Here is a 27,509-nt window from a genome sequence, read left to right as displayed (position 1 = left end):
AGATCTGGAATAAGTTTTTAAAGATTTAGATATCAATTTAGAAAAAAACAGTTTATGTATGTTTGCATACATTACTATTTAATAATTTGTTACGGTGTACAATGTTAAATGTTCTTCTTTTCTCGTATTTTAATTGGAATATTTACACTATGAACTTGACACTTATATGTTTAGCTTTGTAAAGAGGAGCAGGGTATTTCCAATTAATAAAAAATAATCTAGAACATGATATTGTTATGAGAAGGAAGGGTTTACCATAAAACATAGGCGAAAAGTAAAACATTTTCTTAAGTTATAATTTTTATTAAACTTTCGTTTTGTCTGTTAGCATCCAATAAACGAAAAAAATGCTAAACTGATCGGGTATATTTTTTTTTGGCAATTCACACGACTTTATGAAAAATGTTGCTTTTAAAACAGAAAAATCCACGAAATACGATTTACAAAGAAAAGTGGAAGCTTGAAGAGTAACGGTTAACCGCCAAAATTGTTGCTAAACAAGTAATAAATTAGGTCAAATGAAAATTAAAAGAAAGATTTCTAAAGAGGACACTTTTTAAAAAACTTTTTATATGTTGATTGTTTTTCAAGATCTAACAGGCTAAAATAAACTCCACGGAGAAGAAAACAAACAATAACAAGTCATTGTTTTTATTCAACATGTGAACAGTACAAAAGATTTAAAATTTTATTTAAAAATATGATTTATTAAAAACATTTCTCAAAATAAAACATCATTATTCTCAGTATTTCTATTTACCATGTCCTGAAAATATTTGTTAACGATAATCTTATAATCAAAGTATTTTATTTTCAATGATGACGACATAAAACGTCTTGTTCTAACTTACTGATAACTTGGTTGTTACTGATCAATATCTGCATGGATTATTATGTTTACATAAATGATGTTTACATGTTACACACCTATAGATAAGAACTTGGGAAAATATAAACTAAAAAGAAAGAAAGAGCTTGAATAAGGTTCATTGCATATTCGACTAAAAACTAACAATTGGCTTATATCGATTTGTTGGCCCGCCATTCCCCGTCAAATCTAGCATTATCATTAAAATTCACAATACAAAAGAATGTTTAAAGCGTCAAAATAGAATTGAAAATATCAGATATCTGAGGAGAAAACCGAATTGGGTGATGATATCATCACCTTGATATAAAATCTTCAATCACACACGCCAAACTATGACTAAGAGCTCAGTTTGTTGAGCCGAATGCAGTATAATACAAGTTGGACGGGCACGGTGAGCCTGTTGACGAATACGTACATGCAATTATGGAACGCTTTAAAGGGACTGTAGCCGTAAGTTCAGTTGGCTAACCATTTATCGTTGGGCATGTCCGATTGGTTCCCTTTAAACCTTGGTTGTTTTCATTGTTTGTTTTTCTACAAACTTATTATTGCTCTGTCAGTGTCAACATCAATGTTAAACAATTGTTAAAAGCCGGTATCTGCATTGCTATTTTAGAGTCTGCTGCATGTTTATACACACCAATTTACAAAGCTTTCCTTAAATAACAATCATTAGAATCACCTTCAGATCTGAAAACAATTACCTCAACACATATTGAAAAGATCTACACAAGTTAAACAAGAAGAAGCACATGACCTTTCCGGCTCCATTCCTAGCACAAACTGCCGTATCTTCGGGGGGGATATTACATAGTCTAAATATGCAAATATTCACAAAATTATCGGAACAGCTTTTAATCTAAACTCTCTTATTAATCCAGGATGGCTAGGTCGAAATAAACCATACTGAAAGTAAGAAATACTGTGCTGTAAACCGTAATCTCCAATATCTGTAAACTTAAATCAGAAAACATCATGTATGAACGATGTTAGCCTGGGCAATATGTTTAATACAGATTGGCAGAGTTCCAGATGATTTCATACAGACACATATGCTTCGTTTATTAGCGATGGACAAATTTGAAAAATATTAACATGATTTTTCCGATAATCTGGAATATTTATATAACACAGTTAAAATTAAACTATATGTTAGTTTAAAGGGACAGTTCACTTATTTGGGTAATGACAAGCAAACTAAACAGCAGCCCAATAAAATTTAAATTTATTATATTTTAATGTCATTATGTGTTAGTTCTTATGTACTAAAATATAAAAACTTTTGATATTTGAGTTAGCAAGAAATTTACGTTTTTCGTATTAAAACATGTAAAATGTGTATACAAAGACGACTTCTCTACGACAATCAATTAATCATTACTCGTATTTTGGTTCGTAGATTTTGTAGATTTTGTTCCCGTATATGCACAACTTTTTATTTTCATGCCGCGTTCAATTCAGCTTTTTACACAGGCAATACACAATTTTGAATACAATAAAATATTGTTATTTTATAAAGAGAAAGTTAAAAAACAAACAAAAATTAAAAATAATGACATTTACAATTAATGATTAGATACTACAGTTTGATTTATATTCGAAATTTATTTTGATTCATAACATACTGAAAAAAAACATCAAATAGTGTCTATAGAGAGGGACCGTCCCTTTCCGCTCAAATTCTGAACGAAAAATTCCCCCCCCCCCCCCCGAAAAGTTTTCAGAAAAGCTTGAAATCCCCTTGGTTCAAATTCCTGTTTATGTTACAATGCTTTGTCCACATTAATGAAAACTATTCACCACCAAATACACTGGATCGACTTTGAGGGTTCATAGACCTTTGTCTGACCAGTCCGATCCTCTGCTAATGGGTATAGCGTAGCCCTAGATTCGATGATTTCAAAGCTGTAAGACGCATTTTTCTAGCTTTGGTCTTAAAGAAGTAATTGGCAAAATTCTGATTTATTTTCTCGTCAGATTGTTAGTATTTTAGTTTGTCATGTGTGCCTGGCCGTAAACATTGAATCAGAGTTAAAAATTAAAAACAAAAACTTACTTTCAGAAATTTTGCGCAAAATATCTATTCATGACCATTTTGTACATGATTAGTATGAAAGCAGAGACAAGTGAATTTAGAACTTGTCAGGTATAAAAATTTCAATTATTACTTCCTAACCCTATCCCGATTTGGCTATTTTTGTCTAAAATAGATTAGGGAGGGGGTGTTTTCCAACCCCCCCATGATCTTTCCCTTAGAGTTGAGATAGAGGAGTGCGATAGAGGAGTCCAACGTTTCAACGCCTGCTCATAAAAAAAATTAAACCTCCAACTTCAATAGTTAGGGTGCAAGGGAGGATTTTAATAAAGTTCAAAAAGAACGTCGGAAAAATGTAAAAATATAGTTATTTTTACATTTAACAAATATTATCATTGACACATGTTATTATATTCATTTTTCAGTGGCTTCTAAAATATACCAATTTTAGCTCTGCATCTTTATTATTAAAAAAGATATTAACCCTTTCTAATTATTTTGGAACACCGACCCGCCCTTGGAGCGTCCTCAACCCTACCCTATACATCAAAGAAAATTTAGTAAGATTTGTTCACAGCTATGGAGTTGAAAAAGTGAAGAAGTTTTAGCGTTCTAATGCCAGCCGTTTCAAAGTTATTTAGCAACCCCCCCCCCTCACCCAACCAATCGTGATAGGGTTAAATTATTAGAGTTTCATTGTGTTTGATGTTTTAAAATTATAAACTAACTGTGACAGATGTGGTTCTTACTGTATAATCTAGACCGATGAATATTTGATCTAGTCGGTAGGATTAACAGTATAAAGTAATATGATATTGTGAATAAATAACCCTAAACAGGCTGGGTGGGGAGAGGGGGCGCGTTTGGCCCCTTTTTATTTTTTCCCCGTCACTCTCAGTTTTGACACCATCACTTTTAAATATCTTGACTTGTAAGAATTAATAATTTAAAAGATTTTCTGGCAAAAAAATTGTTAATTAATATGAATAGAAACATCTAGAACAGTCAAAATCTAAAACACTAATGTCATTTAGGCTTTATATTTAAAAACCCGTAAAAAAACGATTAAAAAAGTGTCATATTTATTATTTGCCAAAAACAGAAGTTTTCAATTGTTCTGAGGTTAATCAAATAATATTTCATTTTTAATCATCAGGAGTTAAAAAATATTGACGTGGACAGAAAAATTTATATTGTCAATTTTATGTTTATATAAGTATACAGTTCTAAGTTAATGTTCATATAAGTATACAGTTCTAAGTTAATGTTCATATAAGTATACAGTTCTAAGTTAATGTTCATATAGGTATACAGTTCTAAGTTAATGTTCATATAAGTATACAGTTCTAAGTTAATGTTCATATAAGTATACAGTTCTGAAAGTTTTACTTAACTTCAATGTTTAACTTGCCTGGGAGATTTGATTAATTTAAAACTGAAAAAAATTAATTACTTTTATTTGTTAAAAATTAGCATATTCTTTATAGTTAATACAAATTTTTCAATTTTAGCCTCATAGCTCAAATATTAAAATAGGCTATTTTAGATTTTTTTAAATCATACTTCCCAATTCCGACCGTTAATGGATGTCCCCTGCAGGTATCCATTGAAAAAGTATATAAGCTTGGTATATCAATTAATTTAATGATGGACATGTTGTTTAACAGAAATATTGAATTACAAGAGTTTAAATATTTCTGAAAATATTTAAACGATTAATTGATCTTTGACTTTAACCCTGTCCAGTGTCCAGGATATTTTTGTCTAATATAAGAATTTTCATTTTTGACAGTTGACATCTGTTTTTTTAAGGGCTTTTCAAATATGTAAGTTTAAGAAAGCTTGAAAAATAGAAAAGTTGTTGTGTACTATTTTTGAAATACAGACCGGCCCTTTAACCTTCCACCACTCTACCCTATATATGAATAAAATAAAATCAATAATCGATTTTGAGGTTAGAAAAATTCAGACGTTTGAGGGCTCTAATGTTATCAGTTTTTAAGTTGTAGAAAACAAATCCTGTGGTGAACAATAATTCATATATAGGGATACCCTCAAAGGATGAGACTGAAAAGACGACTTTAGACTCTTCAAATATGGCAATCCTTAGTTTAGATTAAGTATTCTTCCTTAAATGTGGTCTGAAGATGGTTTATTAAGTGATTTAACAAAGAAAGATTAGAAGTTTAAAGTTGCATGGAATCATTTATATAAGGAAACAGACAAAGTATGTTTCATATAGTCGTCTCTGAAGTCTCATCCTTTGTGGGTAACCCTGAATGCTATCGACAAAAGGATTAATTTAATATCCCTTGGACCCCCTCTGGTCTGAACCCATGACAGGGATACCTAAGATTAAAGGATCAAGCCAATTATCGCGCCTATTGGTTTGGCGTTGATTTATAACTTGCTTGTGTCCGTGCAGGACATTGATAGCTGATCGTTCCCATTGGTTTGGCATTGATCGATGTAGTGCTTGTGTCCGTGTAGACATTGATAGCTGATCGCGCCCATTGGTTTGGCGTTGATCGATTACGAGCTCGTGTCATGGTTGACATTGATAGCTGTAAGATTGTGTACGGGTTTAGACATTGAAAGCAAAGTGAAACTGAATATTACCTGGATAGATACAGGTTCAAGAGCGGCTCATGGAGTATAGGGTATTTACTACATGACTACCTTGATCCATTTTTTGGAAATTCAAAATCAGAACTTCAATTAGAAAAAGTAGAATAATTCAAGATAAAGGAGGAATGTCCCCAGCCACTAAGATTTAGTTTTGCTTCAGTATCCTACAGGCAGTTTATCAAAGCAGTGCTTAAATATATATTCAGGCAGTCCAGGCTTTATACAGGATTACAAGCAGTTAAATACCGACATGTTTTTTAGGAACTATCAAGCCAACATTGTGTAGAAATGTTAAAAATGAATAGAAAAAAAAAGTTTATTCTGAGTTTTAAAGAGTTCTAACAATTAATTATAAGTTTGTTAGAGATGTGAACAAGTAAACCCGAATTTCATTTAAAATATGAATTTCCTAGCTCAAAAGTATTAAAACTACAGGAACCAAATTTAGTCAATATCGAGAAAAAGTTAAGCTACGAAGACTTGGTTGAACCACTTTTGTTACGTTAGTTCAGAAGACGTGGTTCAGTAGTGACGTCAACTTAGTTCAACTACTTCTCGTTATTTATTAAATGTATTCCCAGATTAAAGATAAAGGACGGTTTTTGTTTGTAACCATTGTCTATTTTAAAACCAAAAAAGTGCTCATATGTGTTCTTTTAACCATCAAATTGTTGAATCTGGTCATAAACTAATATTATATGATTTGATTTGATAGATAACTAATTTTTTGTGATGCATCGTTTTTTTTAAATCGTGTTTACCGAAGTCTTCATTTGGATTTTTTATTCTACAAAGAATGATTATGTGTCCTATTTTATGAGCTGAAATTGCAAGGTTTTTTTGCGGGGAGGTGATAGCAACTGTTTAAAACCAATCATTCGGGCCAGGACTCTTTCTTCACAAAGGGAATTGAGTCTTTGTCACAAACTTGGATTTTTAAAACCCAATTTCTTTAAAACCAAATGTCGTAGACCGTAGATGTTTCAAACTATGAATTCTGGTGGATCAAACAATGTAAGTTTGAAATATGAAAGGTATGCATCATCTGGTTATTGAGATATAGGTATTATAAAATTTGGATTTGTGGCAAAAACTCAATTCATGTGGAACAATTTATAGTTTTCATTTGTAAAAAAACAAGACAACCCTAGTTTTCTACTTGTCATTACATATACAAAGTATACAGACAGTTAATCCAATGCTAATCTGGGTTTAATGGAATTTATAAAATTAGAGGTGTACTCAGCATTCCATCTCCACCCTGGATCAGAGGGTTTTTTTGGCGCTAACAGCAGCTCAGTGAGACCCCACTGAAAAAAATGAAACCCCACTTGACAAATTCCTGAGAAGTCCCTGTATACATATAATCAGTTTTCAAGTTAAAATTAATTCCACCTCAATTATTTCAAATACTAGTTGTTAAAGCTAGTTTAAAAATGTTTAGTTATTTATGTAGACATTGCACTGTTTAACTCTAGGATTAAAATAGTTTACTTTCTAATTTACTACTGCATTTTCTCACTTTCTTATCTCACTTCAGAAAAAAATTCATTAAAATGTATTTTAAGTTTTGTTTATCCCATTCTCTTTCTCATTAGATACCATGTGAACGGAATACCTAACATTGTTTTCAATTCTGTCTTTTCTCCCAGCTCTGATGACCTTGCTAGCTACTGATAGCTAGCGTCATTTTTACTGGTGTCTGTTTTACTAGTTCTACACTAATATATCTAGGTGTAAAACACCTGGAATGTAAAGGATTGTAAATGAATAAATTTCTACACTAGTATATCTAGGTTTAAAACACCTGGGATTTAAAGGATTGTAAATGAATCTAGTTCTACACTAGTATATCTAGGTGTAAAACACCTGGGATTTAAAGGATTGTAAATGAATCTAGCTCTACACTATAGTATATCTAGGTGTAAAATACCTAAGATTTAAAGAATTATAAATGAACCTAGTTCTACACTAGTATATATAGGTGTAAAACACTTGGAATTTAAAGGATTGTAAATGAATCTAGTTCTATAACACTAGTATATCTAGGTGTAAAACACCTGAGATTTAAAGGATTGTAAATGAATCTAATTCTAGACTAGTATATTTATAGGAGTAAAACACCTGGGAATTAAGGATTGTAAATGAATCTAGTTCTACACTAGTATATCTAGGTTTTAAAACACCTGGGATTTAAAGAGTTGTAAATAAATCTAGTTCTATAACACTATTATCTAGTTGTAAAACACCTGGGATTTAAAGAATTGTAAATGAATCTAATTCTACACTAGTGTATCTAGGTTTTAAAACACCTGGGATTTTAAGAATTGTAAATGAATGTAGTTCTACACTAGTATATCTAGGTTTTAAAACACCTGGGATTTAAAGAATTGTAAATGAATCTAGTTCTACACTAGCATATCTAGGTGTAAAATACCTGGGATTTAAAGGATTTTAAATGAATCTAGTTCTTCACTAGTATATCTAGGTGTAAAACACCTGGGATTTAAAGGATTGTAAATGAGAAAGTGTAAAATTAGAAAGGTTGAGAAACAAGGCGTGTAGATATATTCTACAGATGAACAGATAATCTAACTGTAAAGGGCACATTTGAAATGTTTTCTTTTTAACTTCAAATGAAAAATTAGGAGTAGGCTGGCTAATTTTTCGTATTTTCTCGAATGAGAAAATCGATCCTACAAATATATAGATATGTAGGTGGGTGTAGGGGAAAGATAGGTTGAAGGGGGGGTATGTAGGGGGGTGTAGGGGAAAGATAGGTTGAAGGGAGGGGGGTTTAACTTCTAAGCTTAAACAGCACATAATTAAATCTTAAACCGCTAAAAGTAAACAAAACTAAAATCTAAGACCTAGATCCCAGGGCTTCGAGTATTTTTAACAAGTAGAAAATGTTAAATAAAGAAAACACTGCAACACTGTTAAAATAATTTGTTCAAAATCTAATCCTGGGAAGCAGGGTTCCGATACCGGCTTTCCTTGGATTAAAATAAACCTAAAATATTTGAGTTGTTTTCATTTCAATTTTATTTTCAAGTTTTCATTTTCTCATTTTTATAAGTTTTGATTTAACAAACATAACAAATATAAAGGTCAAATTATAAAGGAAAGAATTTAAAAGAAATAAATAAAGTTGTCCAATTTACAACCTTTAAACAACCTGATAAAAGATTAAAAAGATATCCTTATCTGATTATTTTCCATTGTGGTTTCTTGTATAAAAATGACTTGTAAATTCTGCGCGTGAGAGTTTTTTATCCCTCCAGTGACACCCCCCCTCCTCCCTCCTTGGCCCCTCTTCTACCCTACCAAAAGTTTGTTGAGTAGGTTTTTATCACCAGAGTCGTATATTCTAATGAACCAACACAATCTGATTATGCACGATTGACAGAAAATTTGCATTTTTCGTTTTATAGTTGGATCTTGAGTATTTTCCACCAATCCATTTTCCTACGGAGCTACAGCCCCTCTAGTTCTCCCCTCTAGGAAACTTTCAAAAAAAATACTGATTGTAAACTGTAAATTGTAGTCCCAATATCTTGGCAACCTGATGGTGTATTTTAAAATTTTTTAACTGGCAGAATTTATAGTTTAGTATAGAAATATTAAAGATTTACAATATCAGAGACCGAATTTAAAGAATTTTAAATTAAGGCCGCGGCTCAAATATAGTTGGTTCCGCTAAAAATTAAATTTTTTAAGATTTAAGCCGGCGCTCAATTGATACCAGTTTTAGGGGAATTTGAGACGCGACTTAAATTCATTAAATTCGGACACATGATGCAAAGATAGTAAGGGTTAGTGATTTATTGTTTGAGGTGAGGATTTGTGGTTCCTTTAATGGGTGTTCAAAAAACAGTTGGTGAATAGCTTCGAATGTCTTCTTCCATATACTATATTAGATGTTTAAGACTTTTTGCAGTTTATTTCGTTAAACAAATCTTTTACTCAAATATATTTTACTTTGAAATCAATTTAAATCAATTTTAATATATGACTGCCATGAAATGTTTGTTATTGCTATCAAATAACTGGACAAGTTATGGAAGAAAACATTTTAAACTGTTAACAAACTGTAATGTTTCGTGGGACACACTGTATGTATCCAATATATTGATCCTTATTATCAATATTTTTAAAATCTAACTTAGTTTTAGTTAAAGATATAATTACCAGCATACGCCCTCTAATATATTTAACAATTTTTTCGTGATGTTAATTTTATGTTAATACTAAAGTAATTTATGAGGCAATCAAACCCATCTAAAATATAGATATTGCTCCACTACTTTATTTACAAATATATTTTATTTCAATATTTGCAAAACTGATTTAATAAAGATATAATCTTTGCTCGTAAACGTCAAATTTGTTCAGTGCTCAAAACTTCAATTCTTGATAAAATTGTCAGAATTCAAGAAAATTATGTAAACATTGAACATGCAATGGGAACTAGGCTTTAGAGAAGCATTTATAACATTTTTAGATCCTATTAATTCTTACCTAATTCAGTTACGCTCTCATTAACATATGTGAATAAAGAAAAAGAGAAATAAAATTAATGAATTTGGCATAATTTTAAAAGTTTCCACAGCTGATATTGAGATCAAGCTTTGTAATTAGCGCTGCCTCACAAAAAAGTTTTGATTTAAGATCGTCTATGGATAGGATGGGATTATATATTAATCTCTAAGAGTCTGAAAGCCTAACCGTCTGTAAGGTATGTGCTCCCGGGCAATCCCGATCCAGGTGCTAGGGATCATAGAGGCCCAGGAGGAGGAGGAGGAGGAGGGAAAGGAGGTGAACTTGGATCTGGATAAAATGGATGGAAAACCATCACAACGTGAAGGTATTTGTTTTGTTTATTATTTTCAGATAAAAAGGTTTATGTTGAATTAAAAGAAACTAATAACTCTACTCATTCTTAAATTGTCTACTCCCAAAGAGAATAGAATATATATTAGAGAGGAATTTACTACAAAAAAGTGTAAAACGGCCTGTTGTTTCCATACTGCAGGTGTACTTCACATATTAATGCTATATAACCTTTTGGGCCCTGGAACATCATTGTATAGAAAATCTAAAATTAATATTAAAGGAAAACCAAATCATAATTGACCAATGATCATTTCACATAGACTCTATGCCTTTCACTTTACAAACGATGATTTTCCGTTATAATTATAAATCAAATGATGTTTTCTTATTCACCTAATTCATTATGAAGTTTATTTAAATATTTAAAAAATTCGAAATTGAAATGGATAGTCTAGGTAACATACTGCAAATAATTTATGAACTTTTTCATATTTTGTACACTTTGAACTCCCATTTCAGGCTGAAAGGGACTGAAAAAAATCATACCTAGAGATTCGCTAAATTCCCCTCTAATATATATTCTGTCTCTTTGTCTACTGCATATACATTTGCAACATGATGTCCTTTGATAATTCAAATCGTGAAAATTACCTGAGAAAATATGTGTCAAAGTTCCTACTATATCAAATGTGCAAACCAAATATAAAGGGATTAGAAATTAGAGTTTTAGGCAAGTAAACTGTTCCTTTGTATGCTTCATAACATTCCGTATTCTCTTCAACTTTTATGTAAAGGAAGTGAGTCAATCATTTATTTTTCTATTTTTAACAAACAACATATTTGTGCTAATATAAAATGTATTTTTTTTAATTAATATTATAATAACTTTTATATATGTACATTGTACATTTTATCTTATGCTTTTATTTTTTCAAAATAAAAATGTTTTTCATCAGGAGGATACTTCAATTTTAAAAATAACAATATTTTATTGTCCATATTTTGTTTTTTAATTCTACCTTATCTAAAACTCACGCAAAATTAAAGTAAAAGTATTTCAAGGCAAAAGTAATCTAGATCTTTACTATCGATATTTTCAGGAAAGCCCCCAGTTCTGCGTTCAAGGAACATTTAATATATTGAATTAAAAACTAATCAATCTATGTGAAAGAGTTAATAACACTTAAATGTCATTTTCAATATAACAAGTAAAAATTAAATTAGCAATTTAATTTTTATTTGTTTTTTTTTCATCACAACTTAGCTTTATATATATATTTTTTTTATCGATTTCTGTCGGAAAATGAAAAGCATAATTCGTGTTGGCCTAATCTAATCTCATGCTTGTCAAGTATAGGATATGCTTGAGTCTGATCAGTTTTGATATTTCGGCAGCTTTGCTTTCACTCCTAGCATAACCTTCACATTTAACTACTTGCAAGCCGGGGGCCGTGCTTGCAAAAATAAATATAAGAAAGGGTCAAGGTGGGGGGAAAACGATGGAGGATTAATGTACCATAAAATAGTGTGTGTAAATGTTAAATACAAATATATTTATCTATCTCTAAAATCGAATTTTTTCCGACAGCTTAGAAAAAAGCACACACTTAAAGTATGAATTAAAAGACGACAAATAATGTCAGCTTGTAAAAAAATGTCCCATGCTCCGGGAGAATTTAAAAAAAAACTGTTGAGATTTTAAAAGAAATTAAAAAATTAAAAAGTTTTAAAGAAAAATTACCTTATCTTATTAAGGTTGAGTCAAAACTAATTTTTTATTTTTTTTGGAGTATTTTTCACAATTTTCGAATCTTCTAACACAGTAATATAACAGTATAAAATTCTATACCAGACAAAACGAAGAACAAATATCAACATTTTGACTCTACTGCACTTTTTAGTGACATGTGTGACCTCCCTCCCAGCTTTTAGGGTCATATATTTATACACACTTGAAGAAGAATAGTAAGAAAGATAGTTAAAGAATAGTTTCAAAGGAATATATATCATATTTCTAATATAACGAGTAGATTGACCTTTAACTTTCAGGATTATTTCTTCAAACTACTAAAATACAGGGGAACTAAACATTTCATTTGTCAGAATCTAGAAAGGAATTGAATACTTGAGCTTAAAGTTTTAGTTTTCCTATTTCACTTTTTTATCTTTATCTTTGGTGTTAAACTTCTACCTTATGAAGTTCTTACAGGTGGATTTTAAAATTTGAAATAGAAAAGGATGTAAAGATACAATTGGATCATTAGAAAGACGGAGTTTGAGTTTCATCATTGTAAATTTGCGTTATGTAGAATTTTTCCATAAAAAAGGCAAAAGCTTATAAGTAATTAATATGAAATACATGATACCCGTAAAAATAGTATTGTCGATTCTCAAAACAAATTGGAAAAAGCTGTGAGTAATCATGTTTACATATATATTAAAGAGAATGTACGCGTACTTGCAAGTTACTCTATTGATAGAGTCACAATGGAACAGATTTTCAGAATTAAATACTTTCAAGACAGAAAATCTGACAGTATTCTCTACCTACAGTTCAAAGGGTACTTTATAGTGTACTACAAAAGTCTAATTTTGTGTTACTGAACATGCTCTAAAACTTTTAATTTTAGACCTTTGATAAATTTGATAAAAACTTTGATAAATTCTGAAATCTCATCAAATCTGCAATAAATTGGCAAAATTTTTTTTTTATAATTTCCGCAAAACTTTCACACCCTAAAAAACTCAAAAATCAAGTCGGACCCCAAATCTCAAATACCTAGTGTTCGTTTCTTTGGGAAAAAAAAATATGCATTGTCTGAACCCTTTACAAGATAGAATGCTTATCGCCATGCATTGGGGGTCAAAAGCGGGGTCACAAACTCACTTTTTCTAATCCCCATATTTTATAATCTTATTCTGATATTTCAAACTTAGATTATTTGCTCTAACAGAACAGAATTTATAGATTGAAATATCCAAAGTCTAAAGAATTGAATTACTATAATTTAGGGATTATAGAAAATCCAAGTTTATGTCAATTTACCTTTATATTGACAAATCAGTTTTTGAGACCGCACGAAACCCCGGTTCATAGATGGTGAAATAAAAATAAACTTTTCCGCGGAAATCCAACAATGCAAAATTTACTGATTTTAATTTACGAAAAAAACAAAAAAACAATAAAAACATTGTACGTTGTACGATAAACTACAATTACGAGATTTCGCAGGATGTATCCGCGCTACATAACTGAAATATTAAATGAAAAAAAATATTGAAACCGATGTATTTCAAATTCAATTTTCACGAATACTCCCTTTAAAAAGATAAAAAAAAAGTGTCTGGCTGGCATGTATTTTGATATTACTTGAACTGAATATAAACTAGTTAAAAGTGTAAACATAGTTAAACCCAGATCCCCGCAGTAAAACATGTGTTTATAAACTTTAAAATAAATCTTGTGTAAAATTGATGCCTTGATATAATTTACTTTATTTAGTGATTATTCTTCATTTTAATTAAGCTTAAAGGCCGCTGGTCCGATTAATATCATATCTCTAAGCATACAAAACATACAAATAATCTGAGTTTTGATTGATAATTTGACATTACCTTACATAAACTTTGGTTTCTATGGGTGTTTGTGTGTTTGTATTCATTAAACCTTAAAACGACTTAACCAATTAAATCCAAATATGTTGTCGCAACTCACATGACCCGTTGGTCTAAATTGAAAATAGTGTCCGAAAAAAAGTCGACATTTACGATTTTTGAAAATCCACTGATTTAAACAGAAAATCCGGGGAAACTGGTGTTAATTGGAACATGATGAAAAAATTTTGGCTTGAATAAAAAAAATTTTAAAGCTAAAATTGTTAGTAAAACAGGGGCACAAAGCGCACTTTAAGTCTAGTGAAAGAAAATTCTAAAAATAAAATTGTGGCTTAACCCTATTCCCGCTGGGGGGGGGGGTCAATTTGACCCCCCCCCTGTAGTTTTTTTTACATAACTCAAAAAGTATTGGTCTGAGGCTGTTGAAATTTTCTGACTTTTCTTACATACCCAAAGCCCTCCCTTTAGGCCTAAAACCTGGCTTTAATACTAACTGCCTGAGTCCTCAGGCACACTGCCTGAATGACTGCTTTTGCCTGTAGCAAACTAAATCTTTGTTTTGACCCACTTTTACTTGTCAGATTTTGATAAAATTTAGCTTTTTGGAAAGCCTATGACATAAGGAAACGGATTGCACAAATTTTGCGAAAAAAAAATTGCAAATTTTTTGCAAATAACCTGTCAAAGGAAATTTGCACATTTTTAGTTTTTCTTGATTAAAAATCAGGTTATTTAAAATTTTGCAAAATTTTTTGCATATTTGAAATGGCATGGTCAAGGGCTTTTCAAAAATGTATAATTTGTCATTTTTTGGACAAATTTTTTTTTACAAACATTTTTACTATAAAACTGGATTTTGCGATAAAAAATTCAATTTTCGCAAATTTGCCAATTTTTTTGCAGATTCTAAAAGTAGAGCACAAGAGCTTTCTAATGATGTATCATTTGTCATATTTGGACATAAAACATGGGATTTAGAGGGGGGGGTCAAATTGACCCCCCCCCCCAGCGTATCCTGGTTTTCAAGTACCCCAGCGGGGATAGGGTTAATTTTTCTAAAAAAATTTCTGTGCAACCAAATGTGCTGTGAAGCATCATATATTCATCAATGTGTCACGTTTGTATATTTTTTTAGATATTCGATTCTCTAATTTTCAATATTGCCTAATCAATCTAATTTTTACATCTAATTAAAATTGTATTATCATGAATGCGAGCAAAAAACAATACATGCACCTAACCATGTTCTAACAGAAGTTGCTTTGATACAAAACAATAAAGTAGGTTAGAATAGTTGCAAGAGATGTCGTCAGTGTAGACCTCTCAACATTGAAGAAACCAAGAGCTGTAAAAGGACTCTCATTCTAAATTTTAAAAAATAGATTTTTTTACCAGAACAGAACCTTCTCGCAGCACAATAAATTATTGATAACATTGTGTATTTACTGCTGTTTTTAAGAGAGCGGGATGTTATTCCTACTTTTTCATCCCCAGGGAAGAATTTCAGACTCAAAGTAAAAAAAAAGACTGTGAAAACTTTACCTCGATAGTTTTCATGAGCATTAATATTGCTCTTTTGTTACCGATCTTATTCTCATACATTATCCTTAACAGTAATGAGTTTAAACCAACTGTAGTAAAACTACAGAAAAAGTTTATACCAACTGTAGTAAAACTACAGAAAAAAATACAAATGTTTCCTTTCATTAAAAATTTTTCTAAGTGTTTTTTTCATTTTGAACAAAATTTTTCCGACTTGTCATTTTTCACGTTTTGCCAATAAACATGAGAAAAAAAATTAAAAATATGCAAAAGTTTAAGTGTTGTAGATTTCACACAGATGTTTAAACCTCTCTTCATTTTTTTATTTCAAGAAATATTGTTCTAGCAAAACTCTTTTGTTTTACCTTAGAATTTGAACAGATTGTTTGAACTCTGTATGGCAATCATCAACTGAGAGAGTTATAAACATAAGACTGAATATTGTGCAGATACAAGTAGAAATAGAATCAATAGTTCCAAGTAAACTGTCAGGCCGACATTTTGTGTTAATCACAATGGAGAAAAGGAAAAATATAAGAATCAGAATTTTGGAGGAAAACACCAAAAGAAGTCCAAGTCCAAGTCCACTTTTCAATTTCCTTTAAAAAACGGAAATTTTTAAGATAATAATATACATAAAATTCTTATCTAAAATTTCAAAGAAATTGAGTTTTTGCCACAAAATCTGATCTTCTAATCTCTGTATCTTTACAAGTCGATATCGTAGACCTTTGATATTGCAAAATATAAATTATGGAAGATAAAGTAGTGTAAGTTTGAAATATTAAAGGGTTACACATTCAGGTTGTAAAGATTTAGGAATTAAAAGATATATGTTTGTGGCAAAAACTCAATTCCTTTGTACCAGTTTTTTTTGTATTGTGCATAGTCTTTCCGAAAAAAGTAAAAATCTAACAAAATTGTTTTCATTTTTAATTCTCAAATTATAAAACTCATCAATATTGAAACTACGCATATAAATATAACAAGAAAGTATCAGTTTACTCATTTTTAGTCAACAGAGTTTTGGAAACAATAAAGTTGTGAAAGAACCCAAATAATAAAGTAGCCAAACCTGTATGTTTGTAGAAGGTTATATATTGGTAAATACATGTTTTCAACGTGTTCAACACCATTGATCTTGGTACAATCATATTTAAACCTTCTTAGAATAGATCCCACAACTACCAGTAGAATTGCATGGTAGAGAGTTATCAGCAGTGTCTCAATCAATACACATGCTTCAGTCAGATAGTCCTGCCACACAAATTTGATGAATAGAAAAAAGAAGTTGAACCACGTCTCTTGAACTTGAACCGGTACACAGCTGTGCAGTTCAACTAGGTCTTTGTGGTTCAACCACCTCCCAGTATTCATTAAATTGTGTCCCTGGAATGAGCTGGCTTCAATGATCCCCATAATGTTTATTGGAACGGATATCAGCATAAAGATCAGTGAGCTGATCATGAGCATATAGTGCTCAGGTATCTCAAGGTTTCTATCCTGAAAGAACTCCGGGGTATAAAGCTTCAAATTAAAATGAAATATCGGGATACTGAGAAGCCCAGCTAGAAATGTAACATCTATAACCAGAATGGCAAGTGTCAAAGATATCGAGTTTTCTGAATTCCATACTTCTAAAATTATATAGCAGGCAATAGGAATCAATGGTAGTCCAATCCAGAACAGGATTCCAGGAAAAGAAAAGAACCCTAAATGAAAAAAAAATTACAAACCAAAGAAGTAAGCTAGCAAATTTTTGTCACAGTTCAGTAGACGACATTTTGTGAGTGTGATTGTTCACCTTTATATAACAAAAATGAGGTCAAGTTTTTAGAAGAACAAAAATTACAAAACTTACTCCTCAAAAATGCCCCCAACACGAGAGTCAGAATCATTGATATTTACTCTTGTTTTGCTAGAAGACATGGAATTTAGTCTTTGCCACAAACTCAAACTTTGTTAACCCTTTTTCTTTGTAACTTGATGGTGTAAACCTTTTATAATTTAAACTAAGATTATTTAAACTTTCACAATTCAAATTTTGAAATATCCAGCAGAAATATAGAGTCTTTAAAATCAGAGTTTGTGGCAAAGACTCAATTTCTTTTCCATATATTAGACTGTCAATGTAAAACAGGGGACCAAAGTTTCAAAACATGATTATGTTCTAATCTTGGCACTCAGTGTCAGGTCTGGGTCATACTTGATCTTGATACTTGATCTTGCTTTCCTGTAATATCTCCATTATAATAAGACTGGGAGGTTAAGTAAGTAAGTAAGTACGTAAGTAAGTAAATAAGTAAGTAAATAAGTAAGTATGTGAGTAAGTAAATAAGTAAGTAAATAAGTAAGTATGTAAGTAAGTAAGTAAGTAAGAAAGCAAGTAAGTAAGTATGTAAGTATGTAAGTATGTAAGTAAGTATTTAAGCAAGAAAGTAAGTAAGTAAGTAAGTAAGAAAGTAAGTAAGTAAGTAAGTAAGTAAGTAAGTAAGCAAGCAAGTAAGTAAGTAAGCATGTAAGTAAGTTTAAATATATTGACAGAAAGTATCTGGTATCAACACCTTGAAGGATTACAAAGATTGAGCAACAATTTTCACGACTACATAGTTGACTTTGTAGTAGATCATAATTCCTTACCTTAATAATATCCTTATATATTTAATTTATAAAAATTAATTGGTAAAATGCTAATACTTTTTTGCGTGAGAGCAAGAACATAAAAATATTTTGATTGTTTTCCAACATTGAAATTATTTTCTAGATGGTGAACAATTCCTTTCTAAAGCAAAACATTTTATTTTAATTTACTTTTTTATATTTTACGCTAAACTTATTAAAGTAAACACCTTCAATACAAAAAAAAAACTATGTTGAACGATATGATTTTACCTATTTTATCGGAAAGTTCTAGAATCCAACTTGAACAACTACTAGATGCACTAGAGGTGCGTAACATTTTTGCATCGTTTTTAAGTGGTATATTTATATTAGAGGGTGCAATTCTTGCCATCTTTTCTAAAATTTAAAAACTGAATTTTATTTTTGCCAACTTTTCTCTTTTTAATATCCTTTTAAAGTGCAAACACTTACTAAACTGGCGGTAAATCCATAATATATTGTTTGCTTTTCATCAAAGGGTAAACAGTAATTGCTTTAAGTTAACAAATTCTTATTTGTCGAAGGAACGTTATTATTCCCCTTTATAGAAAATTCACATAACATCCCAAATTTTTGAATTCATGTATATGACTATAAAGCCTATCTTTATAATATCTAAAATATTCAATACAGTCTGTCTAATTCAACCCCACGGCCTTATTAAAGTAAATTTTAAGCATTAATTTTGCTAGTTTAAATTAAATGTTTAAAAGTATACGAGATGAGAGGAGATTTTAGAGCTGACTATCTGTTTCCTGATATGAATTGTTCCCTGCAACTGTTAACTTGCTTCGTTCTTTGTAAAATCAATATATAAACCACTATATTTAAGGACTTAATTTACCCTTGGAATCTTCATATTAAGACAATTTCAGGTCGTCTGTACAGTCACATCTTTTGTGGGTAACCCTGTATTATCAAAATTATGATAAACAACAAATAGGCCGTCAAATTTGCAAAGAAATCTTGAAGGTTCACATATCTCTGAAAATGGCTTGAATTCCATTCCGTTTTAACACGTTTAAAATTTACATTCACGAAAAATATGTTTGTTTTTTCTAAGAGAATATGACAGAACAAAATTTTTTTTTCATGGTTCATGACGGTTTTCTTTGAACCTTAATTGTCTCTAAGCTTGAGCCTTCAGGGATAGATATAAACCATGTCTAAAGGCCTTTCAGCTTTTCTTGACAGAAGTATACAATAAAACAATACAATACAATACAATACAATACAATACAATACAATACAATACATTACAATACAATACAATACAATACAATACAATACAATACAATACAATACAATACAATACAATACAATACAATACAATACAATACAATACAATACAATACAATACAATACAATACAATACAATACAATACAATACAATACAATACAATACAATACAATACAATACAATACAATACAATACAATACAATAAAAATGTTAACTAAAAAATTCAATATCCTTGGCGTATCAGTGTGCAGCTGAATCATCATTAATGTTTACTTAACAATGTCGATGTCAACTTATAAATTATACTTTTAAAAATTGGTTTCTAACTGTTTTTATCAAACAAACAACAAATTCAATAAATAAGAATTCATTTGCATAATTGGATTAATTTCGATTTAAAAATCATATTGAATTAAGATTTATTTACTTTTAAGGAGTTGAGTCCTTGCCAAAAAAACCAAATTTTCTAATGCCTTTATTTTTTTATACCTGATAGAAACCTTTGATATTTAAACTTAGTTTATTTGACATAACAGAATTCATAGTTTGAAATATATAAGGTCAACGACATTGGGTTGCAAAGATTTAGAGATTAGGGAATCGAAAGTTTGTGTCAAAGACTCAATTTCTTTGTTTACAAATTGATTGTTTGTTTAGGAACAGTAGAGCTAGTCTGATTATCACCCATGAGGATGGAACAGTGGAAGAAAATCCAGCAAATGTTAAAACTATTCGACTCTCTCAAGAGGAAAGATAAATTTTTCGTTGAATTAGGTTGCAATACGAGATACATCTTAAGAGACTGCCATGAAATTTTATGTGACCTTTTAATTAAGAAGGAAGATGCCCGATGGTAAGGGTCTTGTTGTTAATCTGAAATGTCACTATTTAAACGGAAAGTCTGTTCAAATTACCCCTGAGAATGAGAGATGTCTTTTTTAATGAAAATCAGTATTTTTTACGTTTTTGAGTGGGAACTGTTATTTTACTTTATAATCCCAAGAAAGAGTTAAAGGGACCGTTCACTTATTTGGGTAATTTCAGGGTAAACTAAACAGCTTATTCGCTATTGGCAATAGTCTTACTTTTTAAAGACAACTGTGGCCGGAGAAAAAGCTGATTTTTCGTTCAGAATTTGAGAGGAAAGGGACCCTCTCTATAGACACTATTTGATGTTTTTATAAGTATTTTGTGGATTAAAATAAATTTCGAATATAAAATTAAAGTGTAGTATCTAATCGTTGACTGTAGATGTCATAATTTTTTTAATAATTTTGTTTTTTAACTTTCTATTTCTAAAATAACACTGTTTTATCGCATTCAAAATTGTGTAAAAAGCTGAAGAGAAACTCGGCAGATTTTCCGCCAAACATTTTCAGTATATGGATCAACCATGTCCCCAAAATTTGGGCTAAACCAATATATTTCGTTTTTTTATAACTCGGAATAATTTCCGAGCAAAGGAATTGACTCTTTGCCACAAACTCTGATATTCTAATCCCAATATCTTTGGAACCCAATGTCGTAAACCTTTGATATTTCAAACTTATATTTTTTAACCTAACAAAAGTCATAGTTTGAAATTTCAAAGGTTTACAACGTTGGAATCCAAAGATATTGGGATTAGAAAATCAGAGTTTGTTGCAAAGAGTCAATTCCTTTTCATATTTTTAGCGACTTTACAGCAGAAACATATATTTAAAAAAAAGTAAATAATTAATCTTGTTTAGAGTATTTTGAACAACAAACTGACTATTGAAGAATATATCAGGAATGCTGAACCAAATGATTCATAATTTGTATAAACTCATTTATTTTCATGTATATTTGGTTTGTCTTTTTTGTATTCATAAACGTCTAAATGACTGTACTAACCCCAGGTTTATGGCGAGTCAAAAAAAAGTATAGCCGAAGAAAAATTTAAAATTTTAAAGAAGATTAAGAATCTACAAATTAAAAATAGAAGAATCCGCGAAAATGTTTTTTTTATTATTCCAAAATGTATCAAACAGAGATGAAATAGAGCTTATTTCTAGAAACCAAAAACTCGAAACCTGTTGAAGACCAATTGCTATATTGTTAATTAGTTAATTAATTTTATCTTTAAATAAGTTATGGGTTGAATTTGAAAACTTACTTCAATAAACAATACAAAGAGGCCCTTTAAATCTACTTTCTAAAATTCTTCTGAATCAAATTTCCAGATTGTTCCCACCTCGAACAATGATTTGTTGATGTTCATTTGTTGGTATATAGTCCAGTAGTGAGTTCGGACGAGGAGAGGGATGAGACGGGAGATCAGATTTCACAGGTTCGGAGATATCTAAACATGTATCAGAGCTGATATTTACTCTTATATTTCTTAGTTATTCAGCTGATGTTATCAGATATCTAAACATGTATCAAAGCTGATATTTACTCTTATATTTCTCAGCTAACCAGCTGATGTTATCAGATATCTAAACATATATCAGAGCTGATATTTACTCTTATATTTCTCAGCTAATAAACTAATGGTATCAGATATCTAAACATATATCGGAGCTGATATTTACTCTTATATTTCTCAGCTTATAAGCTGATGTTATCAGATATTTAAACATGTATCAGAGCTGATATTTACTCTTATATTTCTGAGCTTATCAGCTGATGTTATCAGATATCTAAACATGTATAAGAGCAGATATTTACTCTTATATTTCTCAGCTAACCAACTGATGTTATCAGATATCTAAACATATATCAGAGCTGATATTTACTCTTATATTTCTCAGCTTATCAGCTGATGTTATCAGATATCTAAACATATATCAGAGCTGATATTTACTCTTATATTTCTCAGCTAATAAGCTGATGTTATCAGATATCTAAACATGTATCAGAGCTGATATTTACACTTATATTTCTCAGCTTATCAGCTGATGGTATCAGATATCTAAACATATATCAGAGCTGATATTTAGTCTTATATTTCTCAGCTAATAAACAGATGGTATCAGATATCTAAACATATATCGGAGCTGATATTTACTCTTATATTTCTCAGCTTATCAGCTGATGGTATCAGATATCTAAACATGTATCAGAGCTGATATTTACTCTTATATCTCAGCTTATCAGCTGATGGTATCAGATATCTAAACATACATCGGAGCTGATATTTACTCTTATATTTCTCAGCTTATCAGCTGATGTTATAAGATATCTAAACATGTATCAGAGCTGATATTTACTCTTATATTTCTCAGCTCATCAGCTGATGTTATCAGATATCTAAACATGTATCAGAGCAGATATTTACTCTTATATTTCTCAGCTTATCAGCTGATGTTATAAGATATCTAAACATGTATCAGAGCTGATATTTACTCTTATATTTCTGAGCTTATCAGCTGATGTTATCAGATATCTAAACATGTATCAGAGCAGATATTTACTCTTATATTTCTCAGCTTATCAGCTGATGGTATCAGATATCTAAACATTATCAGAGCTGATATTTACTCTTATATTACTCAGCTTATCAGCTGATGGTATCAGATTATCAGAGCTGATATTTACTCTTATATTACTCAGCTTATCAGCTGATGGTATCAGATATCTAAACATATATCAGAGCTGATATTTACTCTTATATTTCTCAGCTTATCAGCTGATGGTATCAGATATCTAAACATGTATCAGAGCTGATATAAATTCAGTTATGCATTTATTTAAAAAGGAATTGAGTCTTTGGAACGAATTCCAATATTTAAACCACAATATCTTTAGAACTAGATGTTGTAAACTTTTGATATTTCAAACTCAGATTACTTAATCTAACAGAACTCATAGTTTGAAATAGGTATGCAACATTTGGTTCCAAAGATTAGAAAATCAGAGTTTGTGGCAAAGACTCAATTCATTTACAGGAGAACAGAGAAAGAATAAAACGTGGAAGAGAGAATACAGAATATATAGATGAAGATGGAAGTGAGGAGGAAAGAAGAAAACTAATTAAGATTATCAGGTAAAAAAACTAATTAAAATTTTCATTTTTAATGTTTAAATTCATTAAGTTAAAGTTTAAAATGTTTTGTAAATTGTAAATACTGCCATGTTTTAAAAACAAACTTTTGATTTTCGATTTGATCTAGAACTATCTGAAACATATTCATTCAGATATAAAAAATATAAACATACTGAATATTGCCTTTAAGTCAGTATCTTTAAAATAACTTTTTAATATTAGAGATCTTGAAAATATTTTGTAAAATCATAAAGTAAACGATGAATAGAAAGAAGAAAGGAAACTCAAATTTTTTAAAAACTGCATTCAATTCCTAGAAACATTTACTGGAACGAATCCAAAATAAAGAATGACGCAAGAATATTGTGTGCAAGAAATTCTACTGCATCTCCGAATATAATTTATATATATATATATTTCCTAAAGTATCCTGAAGAATGCCTTGCATGAAACATAATGTCGATTTTACAATTTTCGTTCCTCTACAGTCAACACAGTCTTTTTGTATTGAGCCAATTCCAAAAATAAATTACTAGCCTCAAACTCTAATCTCATATCGTCATATATCTGGATCCTTGATTTTTCAATCTTTGACTATTCGATCCAGCAGAATTTGTATTTCGAAATATCCAAGGTCTACTATATCAGGTTGCAAAACTATATACAATTGATAGTTACGGCGAAAAATCAGGTTCAATTATTAATTCTTAACAATTGTTGCGATATGTTTCATTTCTAAGAAAGGAGTGTGCTAAACTTAAGAATGCTCAAGAGTCGTGCAATTTTATTCTGTAAAACACCTTAAATAGTTTTCAAAACGAAGCCATTATTATTATTAATTCCCCTGCAACATCATAACATGTTAAAATTTTAGATTTATTATTTACATATAAAGGAATTGTGTCTTTGCCACAAACTTAAATTTTCTAATGCCAATATTTTTGCAACTTGAAGGTGTAAACCATTGATATTTCAAACTTAGATCATTTGATCTACCTGAATCCATAGTTTGAAATATCTAAGATCTAACCGTTGGGTTGTTAAGATATAGGGATTAGAAAATTAGAGTTTGTTGCAAAGACTCAATTCCTTTGGTATTTATCAAAACAACTTTTCAGGCACTTGATTCTATTGTTTATTTTTATTACAATTGAACGCATATTTTATCTTGTATTTACACAAGTGAATATACACTAGAAGTTGATTTTTAATGTCTCTATGGTATAAATTAATATAATTGGCAAAGTGCTAGGTGACACCTATGACCTAGTTTAAAGTTTATATTACAAAACTTTAATGTAATCAACTGATGAGAAAGTATATCTGAAAACTGCGCAAAAAAACATTTAGACAATTGAAGTTTTTACATTTTATCAGATAGCCTGACATTCAACAATAAAAGGGGCGTTGTATTTTAGTAGAGGAAGGGGAAACAGGGGGGGGGGGTCAATATCTTAAAGTTTGAGTTGTGGTTCATTCTAATTTGTTGAAACCTTTTTTTTTGTTTTTGAAAAGTTTTCTGGTGAGATATATCTGTTTACCCTTTCAGTGGAGAAACAAGTTAACCCTCTGTCCTTGTCAGTCCTAGATACTGCAGTTATAGTCAAAACTTCAAACTCAATAGTCATTAACTTTTGTTCAGTTTAATCTCAAACTTTGTATTCAAATGATTATACAAAGCTTCAAACTTAATACTCATCAACTTTTGAAGCTTTGTATTCAAAATCATTTTTATTTAAAACTTCAAACTCAATGCTCATCAACTTTTGAAGCTTTGTATTCAAAATCATTTTTATTTAAAACTTCAAACTCAATGCTCATCAACTTTTGAAGCTTTGTATTCAAAATCATTTTTATTTAAAACTTCAAACTCAATGCTCATCAACTTTTGTGCTGTTCAAATTATACCTCTGTACTCATTTTTTTTATTATAAGTTCAAACTTCAAACTCAAAAATCATCGATGTTTTTTCATCTAATAGTTATACTTTATACTCATAACATTAGTTCAAATCAATGATAAACATTAAACATAAAAGCCAAAGTAAAGAAACTTTACAAAGGGCTTTGCCTTTATGCCTTCATGCTCTATTCACATGTGTGATTTTTCAGAGCTCAGTCGGAGAAACTATATGAACCTAGGCCTAATAATACAAGATTAGAGAGAGAAGGTTTGAATTATATTTATAATTTTGAATCATAGAACTAAAAATTTGGAACCGCATATAGTAATAAAAACAATTTTTTTGGAAAACAAAACCAAAAATAATTCGTTTTCTAGGTTTTTCTTTTTCTTTATACTTGCGTGCTTACAATATTTGACTTTAAGTTTACTTTTTATGAAAACCTCTCTTTATAAATTCTATTTTAATTGAATTGTTTGATAAAGGAAGGTTCCGGAATGAATTTAGCACATGTGTTGATGAAAGTATTCCCGCCAAATCTACAACAATAGAATTCAACTTCCCAACCTCTCCGAACTACGAGAATTCTACCAAGTTTATAATACCAGGGAGGAGAGAGAACTCCAGTCCTGCCAGGATATCTGTAGAAACTTTAACTGAACCGGGAGTACATGGATCCAGACCTGGAATATCTGTAGAAACTCAAACTTCCGGTTTAGAGGAAAATCCACGAACATCTGATACTTGCATAAAAACAGCTGATTCTAAACATATTAGTGAAGCCAGTATACTAGTTGCTGATTTAGGAAAACAGTTAATATTGACCGAGAGTAAAATAAGTGAACCTTTTATAGTCTACACCCCCACATACACTTTCAGAACTTCTCCGCCCAAGGATCTAACTGCCACACCCCTTCCTGGCCAGGTTGGAGAGAAACCAAAGAAGAATGACAAAGAAGATTTTGAAGATCTGAAGAATAAAGAAACTATTTCTACTGAAGGATATACCGCTGATAAACTTACTTCTCATCACTTTAATACTCAAGGTACATATATAAACAATACTCACAAATATACAGGGTCAGAGAAAATATTTTGTTAATTTCTTTTAATACGCCAAAATAGGAAAAAAGTTTAGAAAGTTTTCTTTACATTGTTATTTACAAGTAAATGATTTCAGCAGAAGTTGATGCAGTAGAGGTGTCTAGTGAACCCGGTGTAGTAAAGAAATCTGTTATTAGTGGAAGCCCTGTTCGAGTACAAACTCTTGAAATCCGCGAACTCATTCCTAGTCCAGACATCACAGACTACGTGTATACCAATGTAAACCAAAACTTGCGTGAAACTATAATAGTGGAAGAAAATATACCGACAGTGGAGAAAAGTTCACCGCTAGCCGAAGAAAGGAGGATCAGCAATATATCAGAGAAGAAAGAACCTCGCCTTGGTTCACACCCTCTCCAGGATACTGTAGATGAATCTCAAGATGAAATTATATCTGTTACATCGGTGACAAGTAACGAAGACGACTATAGATCAGCTTCTCTAGGTAATTAAATTAAATTGTACAATTATACATAGTTTAGAAGAAATTCATGGAAATCAACTGAAAATCTATAAAAGAAATCAAAACAAGTATTTACCATTCAAGGAAAAATTGTTGACAACTAAATCTAGTCCAATTTATTCCAAACTAGCTCTGTTTTTGCCTTTTATAAAAATTCCATTTACCCCCCCCCCCCTCTGTAAGAAGAATGTATTCATATTATGGGATTTGCAGTGTGGTTCATAGACTGCACTAGGCCTCGATTTTCAACAAGTGTTTAAATATCGATCTTTTAGGAGATACAACTTGGAGCCCAGAACCCACAGATACACATTGGAGCCCGCCCAGGGCTAATTCTACAGTAGGAGATTGGAGCCCGCAACCTTCGGATTGGAGCCCCAACAAAATGGGAGACGTTTTAGAAACATCGTTCGAATTTGTGAACATTGAGGAAAGCGTTGATAATATCTTCTTTTTGAAAGTTTTAAACTCAGATTTATGGATAACCGTTATTTTTGCATTTTAAGGTAATGTTAGTCTAAAAAACGATGGCATATATAACTTGCGCCCTCTTAAATGTAACAAATCAATGACCGTTGTTTTGCTTTTGTGTACTGTGGGAA

General features: G+C 30.7%; 2 protein-coding genes across 2 annotated transcripts in view; one reads left to right on the top strand and one right to left on the bottom strand.

The window, feature by feature from the left end:
• Positions 1 to 15,841: 15,841 nt before the first annotated feature.
• LOC111699249 (uncharacterized) lies at positions 15,842 to 18,781 on the bottom strand. Its single transcript, XM_023469862.1, has 3 exons — positions 18,420 to 18,781; positions 16,603 to 17,239; positions 15,842 to 16,126 (listed from the first exon to the last, which is right to left on the bottom strand). Exons 1-3 carry the CDS (start codon positions 18,538 to 18,540, stop codon positions 15,889 to 15,891), a joined length of 996 nt encoding a protein of 331 aa, XP_023325630.1. The 5' UTR covers positions 18,541 to 18,781; the 3' UTR covers positions 15,842 to 15,888.
• Positions 18,782 to 19,707: 926 nt separating this feature from the next.
• LOC111699247 (uncharacterized) overlaps positions 19,708 to 27,509 on the top strand; it is a 30,679-nt gene continuing 22,877 nt past the window's right edge. The window contains exons 1-9 of the mRNA XM_023469859.1: positions 19,708 to 19,715; positions 20,086 to 20,176; positions 21,159 to 21,199; positions 21,685 to 21,739; positions 23,340 to 23,437; positions 25,549 to 25,607; positions 25,826 to 26,386; positions 26,521 to 26,889; positions 27,183 to 27,337. Of these exons, the coding sequence (XP_023325627.1) occupies positions 19,708 to 19,715; positions 20,086 to 20,176; positions 21,159 to 21,199; positions 21,685 to 21,739; positions 23,340 to 23,437; positions 25,549 to 25,607; positions 25,826 to 26,386; positions 26,521 to 26,889; positions 27,183 to 27,337 (1,437 nt within the window). The remainder of the gene's footprint in view (positions 19,716 to 20,085; positions 20,177 to 21,158; positions 21,200 to 21,684; positions 21,740 to 23,339; positions 23,438 to 25,548; positions 25,608 to 25,825; positions 26,387 to 26,520; positions 26,890 to 27,182; positions 27,338 to 27,509) is intronic.

The sequence above is a fragment of the Eurytemora carolleeae genome, unplaced genomic scaffold, assembly GCF_000591075.1.
Source record: "Eurytemora carolleeae unplaced genomic scaffold, Eaff_2.0 scaffold269, whole genome shotgun sequence".
NCBI lineage: Eukaryota > Metazoa > Arthropoda > Copepoda > Calanoida > Temoridae > Eurytemora > Eurytemora carolleeae.
The sequence above is the reverse complement of the archived record's forward strand: the minus strand, read 5'-3'. Positions and strand labels throughout refer to the sequence as shown.